Here is a 7,275-nt window from a genome sequence, read left to right on the forward strand (position 1 = left end):
CAAATTTCTGCAGTTCCTCTTCACCAACTACAACCTGCAGCCATCCCTGCATTGTGGGAGGCTGTCAACAAATCATTAGGGTGTTTTTGTTTGACACACGTGAACGTGACCAAACAAACTTTTCTGCGATTCATGTATAATTGAATGTGATATTTGAGGCTCTCTTTCACCAATTGATAGTACAATGTACACACATATATTTACAGCTTGTGAGTGTGTGATATGGGGGTTGGAGACATGTTTATTTTGACATTACAAAGAAACCTTTATAAACAATGGCAACACTGCCATGTTGCACTGAGCCTTCCTGCTGGAAAACCACATCCATGTCCGGCTTTCGGCTGTCGTAGATGCACCTCCCCCAACTTCACTCCTCGACTCAAACAAGCCCATTGTGTTGTAACTTTGTTTAACCTCTACGGGATCGGTGTCCCGTATATGGGACGATTGAGCTAACGTGCGCTAATGTGATTAACATGACTGTTGTAAGTAACAGCTAACTTTCCAGGACATAGACATGTCTTATATGGGCAGAAAGCTTAAATTATTGTTAATCTAACTGCACTGTCCAATTTACAGTAGCTATTACAGTGAAAAAATACCATGCTATTGTTTGAGGAGAGTGCACAACAACCAAAAACTTATCACGGCAACTGGTTTGATACATTCACCTCTGAAGGTAAATAATGTACTTACATTCAGTAATCTTGTTCTGTTTTGTCATCCTTAGGGTCCCAGAGATAAAATGTAGCATAGTTTTGTTTGATAAAATCTGTTTTTATATTCAAATGTAGGAACTGGGTTCTACAGTTTGAACCCTTGCTGTCTCTGGCTCCACACCCACCCCGCTAGATGTGTGAAAGTTAGTGTATAAGCTAATGATCCATCATGTATGACATTCCTGGGAGTGTGTAAACTTACATTTTGTATTACCATATAATTTTTGTATGTTCTCTATAGTTATGTACTTGAAAATGAATTAATTGACCAATTTGGCACATTTGGGCAGACTTGATACAAAATAGTCCAGTATTGCAATGCTTCACTGGATCAATCTGAAACTTTGCACACACACTGCTACCATCTAGTGGCCAAAATTGCGCCTAAACTGCTATATTATATTGTGGCCTTTCTTTTGCATTTCAAAGATGATGGAGCAAAAAAATAAATAGAAAACGCATGTTTTTTGGTTTGTATTATATTTTACCAGATCTAATGTGTTATATTCTCCTACATTAATTTCACATTTCCACAAACTTCAAAGTGTTTCCTTTCAAATGGTATCAAGAATATGCATATCCTTGCTTCAGGTCCTGAGCTACAGGCAGTTAGATTTGGATATGTCATTTTAGGTGAAAATGTAAAAAAAGGGTCCGATCCTTAAGAGGTTAAAGGCCCAAAGCAGCTGTTTTTATATCAATATCAACTCATTTCTGGGTAACAGTTAAGTACCTTACTGTAATAGAGTTCCATTAAAATGGGCAAAATAATAATCAAGCAAGAATTTTGCTAGGACTGTCTGGGAGTGAAAACGGAAAACTAGCTGTTATTGGCAGAGAGGTTTGGAGCACAATTTGTTATTGGTCTATTAACCAATTTACCGCATGGTGATGTCACCATGGAAAGCCGAAACTCCCGCCCATGCAAACCTGCTGATTAGAAGGTCCTGTGTAGATTATATTTTCAACCAGCAACTATCAGGAAATAACACAGATCAAGTTTTTTAACACTTTTACAGTGTTAGTTTCCTCATCTGTTGTACAATATGATATAAAACGCAGGACAGAGTTTGGGAAACCCCAGGCTATTTTTCAACGAAGCAAGATATTTGGTCCGAAAAAACATCTGTTCAAACCAGTCCAGTTAATCTTGGCCTAATCTACATTTACATTTACATTTTAGTCATTTAGCAGACGCTCTTATCCAGAGCGACTTACAGGAGCAATTAGGGTTAAGTGCCTTGCTCAAGGGCACATTTACGTCATTTAGCAGACGCTCTTATCCAGAGCGACTCACAAATTGGTGCATTCACCCTATAGCCAGTGGGATAACCACTTTACAATTTTTTTTTTTTGGGGGGGGGGGGGGGGGGGGGGTAGAAGGATTACTTTATCCTATCCCAGGTATTCCTTAAAGAGGTGGGGTTTCAAATGTCTCCGGAAGGTGGTGAGTGACTCCGCTGTCCTGGCGTCGTGAGGGAGCTTGTTCCACCATTGGGGTGCCAGAGCAGCGAACAGTTTTGACTGGGCTGAGCGGGAACTATGCTTCCGCAGAGGAAGGGGAGCCAGCAGGCCAGAGGTGGATGAACGCAATGCCCTCGTTTGGGTGTAGGGACTGATCAGAGCCCGAAGGTACAGAGGTGCCGTTCCCCTCACTGCTCCATAGGCAAGCACCATGGTCTTGTAACGGATGCGAGCTTCAACTGGAAGCCAGTGGAGTGTGCGGAGGAGGGGGGTGACGTGAGAGAACTTGGGAAGGTTGAACACCAGACGGGCTGCGGCGTTCTGGATGAGTTGTAGGGGTTTAATGGCACAGGCAGGGAGGCCAGCCAACAGCGAGTTGCAGTAATCCAGACGGGAGATGACAAGTGCCTGGATTAGGACCTGTGCCGCTTCCTGTGTAAGGCAGGGTCGTACTCTCCGAATGTTGTAGAGCATGAACCTGCAGGAGCGGGTCACCGCCTTGATGTTAGCGGAGAACGACAGGGTGTTGTCCAGGGTCACGCCAAGGCTCTTCGCACGCTGGGAGGAGGACACAACGGAGTTGTCAACCGTGATGGCGAGATCATGGAACGGGCAGTCCTTCCCCGGGAGGAAGAGCAGCTCCGTCTTGCCAGGGCTCAGCTTGAGGTGGTGATCCGTCATCCATACTGATATGTCTGCCAGACATGCAGAGATGCGATTCGCCACCTGGTTATCAGAAGGGGGAAAGGAGAAGATTAGTTGTGTATCGTCAGCGTAGCAATGATAGGAGAGGCCATGTGAGGATATGACAGAGCCAAGTGACTTGGTGTATAGGGAGAAAAGGAGAGGGCCTAGAACTGAGCCCTTGGGGACACCAGTGGTGAGAGCACGTGGTGCGGAGACAGCTTCTCGCCACGCCACTTGGTAGGAGCGACCGGTCAGGTAGGACGCAATCCAGGAGTGAGCCGCGCCGGAGATGCCCAGCTCGGAGAGGGTGGAGAGGAGGATCTGATGGTTCACAGTATCAAAGGCAGCAGACAGGTCTAGAAGGACAAGAGCAGAGGAGAGAGAGTTAGCTTTAGCAGTGCGGAGAGCCTCCGTGACACAGAGAAGAGCAGTCTCAGTTGAATGACCAGTCCTGAAACCTGACTGGTTTGGATCAAGAAGGTCATTCTGAGAGAGATAGCAAGAGAGTTGGCTAAAGACGGCACGCTCAATAGTTTTGGAAAGAAAAGAAAGAAGGGATACTGGTCTGTAGTTGTTGACATCAGTGGGATCGAGTGTTGTTTTTTTGAGAAGGGGAGCAACTCTCGCTCTCTTGAAGACGGAAGGGACATGGCCAGCGGTCAAGGATGAGTTGATCAGCGAGGTGAGGTAGGGGAGAAGGTCACCGGAGATGGTCTGGAGAAGAGAGGAGGGGATGGGGTCAAGCGGGCAGGTTGTTGGGCGGCCTGCAGTCACAAGTCGCAGGATTTTATCTGGAGAGAGAGGGGAGAAAGAAGTCAAAGCATAGGGTAGGGCAGTGTGAGTAGGACCAGCAGTGTCATTAGACTTAACAAACGAGGATCGGATGTCGTCAACCTTCTTTTCAAAGTGGTTGACGAAGTCATCCACAGAGAGAGAGGAGGGGGGGGGGGAGGGGGGGAGGATTCAGGAGGGAGGAAAATGTGGCAAAGAGCTTCCTAGGGTTAGAGGCAGATGCTTGGAATTTAGAGTGGTAGAAAGTGGCCTTAGCAGCAGAAACAGATGAAGAAAATGTAGAGAGGAGGGAGTGAAAAGATGCCAGGTCGGCAGGGAGTTTAGTTTTCTTCCATTTCCGCTCCGCTGCCCGGAGCTCTGTTCTGTGAGCTCGCAATGAGTCATCAAGCCACGGAGCTGGAGGGGAGGACCGAGCCGGCCGGGAGGATAGGGGACACAGAGAGTCAAAGGATGCAGAAAGGGAGGAGAGGAGGGTTGAGGAGGCAGAATCAGGAGATTGGAGGGAGAAGGATTGAGCAGAGGGAAGAGATGATAGGATGGAAGAGGAGAGAGTAGTGGGAGAGAGAGAGCGAAGGTTGCGGCGGCGCATTACCATCTGTGTAGGGGCAGAGTGAGTAGTGTTGGAGGAGAGCGAGAGAGAAAAGGAAACAAAGTAGTGGTCGGAGACATGGAGGGGAGTTGCAGTGAGATTAGTAGAAGACCAGCATCTAGTAAAGATAAGGTCAAGCGTATTGCCTGCCTTGTGAGTAGGGGGGGACGGTGAGAGGGTGAGGTCAAAAGAGGAGAGGAGTGGAAAGAAGGAGGCAGAGAGAAATGAGTCAAATGTGGACATAGGGAGGTTGAAATCCCCCAAAACTGTGAGGGGTGAGCCATCCTCAGGAAAGGAACTTATCAAGGCGTCAAGCTCATTGATGAACTCTCCAAGGGAACCTGGAGGGCGATAGATGACAAGGATATTAAGCTTAAATGGGCTAGTGACTGTGACAGCATGGAATTCAAATGAGGAGATAGACAGGTGGGTTAGGGGGAAAATTGAGAATGTCCACTTGGGAGAGATGAGGATTCCTGTGCCACCACCCCTCTGACCAGATGCTCTCGGGGTATGCGAGAACACATGGTCAGACGAGGAGAGAGCAGTAGGAGTAACAGTGTTTTCAGTGGTAATCCATGTTTCCGTCAGCGCCAGGAAGTCGAGGGACTGGAGGTTAGCATAGGCTGGGATGAAGTCAGCTTTGTTGGCAGCAGAACGGCAGTTCCAGAGGCTGCCTGAGACCTGGAACTCCAGGTGTGGGGTGCGTGCAGGGACCACCAGGTTAGAGAGGCAGCAGCCACGCGGTGTGAGGCGTTTGTGTAGCCTGTGCAGAGAGGAGAGAACAGGGATAGGCAGAGGCATAGTTGACAGGCTGTAGCAAATGGCTACAATAATGCAGAGGAGATCGGAATGAAATGAACTAAACATCTGGAAGAAGAGAGAGCAGGGCCTCCCTCACCAAAACTTCCACCTCAGAAACTATAATTGTTTCACTGAACCACCCGAACAAAAACTCTCCCAACTTCCACCTTTAGAAATCAGAATTGTTGTGAACCACAGCGGTTCAATGTTTAAAGGAGTAGACTCAACCCACTTTATTCAGCTAGCTAACTATGACACCATAGCTAACTAGCATGCTAGCATCCAATAACACACAGTTTAGCACCAACACTTGGTCACAACAAACCACCAATAGTGTGTTAACACACTAAGCAGATAATTTGTGTCCGTGTCTAGTTCCTTTCATAACGCAGCAATAATTAAACGTTGGCTAGCTTAGCACAAATATATTGTATTTAGCTGCCACAGTACAGCACACAATGGCTACTGTGTTGACTCTGTTCGAAAAACGGATAGCTAGCTAGCTTCGTGCTACACCGAAGACAATGCCAACCTACAGTAACTACCCACAACAGCCCACGATGCCTAACTATGACACCATAGCTAACTAGCATGCTAGCATCCAATAACACACAGTTTAGCACCAATACTTGGTTACAACAGACTACCAATAGTGTGTTAACACACTAAACAGATCATTCGTGTCCGTGTCTAGTTCCTTTCATAACGCAGCAATAATTAAACGTTGGCTAGCTAGCATAAGTATATTGTATTTAGCTACTACAGTACAGTTAGCTGGTCGTGTTGGCTAGCTAGCAATGGCCACTGTGTTGACTTTGTTTGAAGAACGGCTAGCTAGCTAGCTTCGTGCTAGACCCGGCACCGCCGAAAAACAATGCTAACCTACAGTAACTACCCACAACAGCCCACGATGCCTAACTATGACGCCATAGCTAACTAGCATGCTAGCATCCAATAACACACAGTTTAGCACCAATACTTGGTTACAACAAACTACCAATAGTGTGTTAACACACTAAACAGATAATTCGTGTCCGTGTCTAGTTCCTTTCATAACGCAGCAAAAATTAAACGTTGGCTAGCTAGCACATTAACATTGGAAACAACTCTCCACCGTTGTTAAACGTTACCAGTAGCTACCCGCTAGCTAGCTAGCCTCGTGCTTTCTCCGGGCTCCGCCGTAAACAATACTTACCTACAATAATTACCTACGGAAACCTACAATAACTACCTAAATAAACTACCTACAATACCTAACTACAACTACCTACCTACGATCAAATGCATGGTTTAAGCTTTACTCAACACCATATAAGAAGCCAAGCTTACCTCAAGCTTACCTCCTGCTAGAGAAAACACAACCTCTCCCGACCACAGCGTTCCAATAGAATCTCATGTGTGCTAGTCTGTCACAAGAGACCACTTTTACATAATTAAGACCCCTGCCTCAGGATAAATTGGTCAACTGATTTTAATAATTACAGTACACCCCATGTCTAGACAGGGTTAATGTGAAGCATTGTGTGACTTTTACAACTTGTTCTACAACAGTTTTTACAACAGTTTTTCATGTAAAGGGGCCTTATAGATGCATTGATTGACTGAGTGACTTTGTGCTGTGTAGATAATGCATCAGACCCGGGCGTGACAGCCAGGCAGATCTGGATAGATGTGGTGGAGGAGCAGCAGCAGCTTTGTCTGGCCTTCACTGACAACGGCAGTGGTATGACCCCCAGCAAACTGCACAAGATGCTCAGGTGAGAAACACACATACGTACGGTTGGGTACACACATACACACATGGTCCTCTGTAGCTCAATTGGTAGAGCATGATGCTTGTAACGCCAGGGTAGTGGGTTCGATCCCTGGGACCACCCATACGTAAAAATGTATGCACACATGACTGTAAGTCGCTTTGGATAAAAGCATCTGCTAAATGACATATTATATTATATTATACACACACACACAACTGTTTGATCATCCATGTTGCAGCCTCACACACACACACACACACACACACTGCTATGTGAACTGTTATACTGTAATTACCCATACATAAACAACAGAGATAGCGGTCAATTTTGTCTTTCTTTCACACCCTTCTTTTTTCTCACTCATGCCCATACTCCCTTCTCTCTCATTCATGCCCACTCTCCCTCTCTCTCCACTCACGCCCACTCTCCCTCTCTCTCTCCCTCTCTCTCTCTCTCTCTCTCT

At 46.3% G+C, this 7,275-nt stretch overlaps 2 protein-coding genes across 3 annotated transcripts in view; one reads left to right on the forward strand and one right to left on the reverse strand.

The window, feature by feature from the left end:
• The window catches only part of LOC311107599 (monocarboxylate transporter 8-like), a 274,710-nt gene that overhangs the window by 187,247 nt on the left and 80,188 nt on the right, over positions 1-7,275 (reverse strand). The gene's annotated exons all lie outside the window — the stretch shown is intronic.
• Positions 1-7,275, forward strand: part of LOC311107806 (MORC family CW-type zinc finger protein 3-like) — a 28,525-nt gene that overhangs the window by 3,276 nt on the left and 17,974 nt on the right. For both annotated transcript variants that reach the window (XM_084150357.1, XM_084150358.1), the window contains exon 3: positions 6,680-6,812. In XM_084150357.1, the coding sequence (XP_084006483.1) occupies positions 6,680-6,812 (133 nt within the window). The remainder of the gene's footprint in view (positions 1-6,679; positions 6,813-7,275) is intronic.

The sequence above is a fragment of the Coregonus lavaretus genome, assembly GCF_964263955.1.
Source record: "Coregonus lavaretus genome assembly, chromosome: 32".
Lineage (NCBI taxonomy): Eukaryota > Metazoa > Chordata > Actinopteri > Salmoniformes > Salmonidae > Coregonus > Coregonus lavaretus.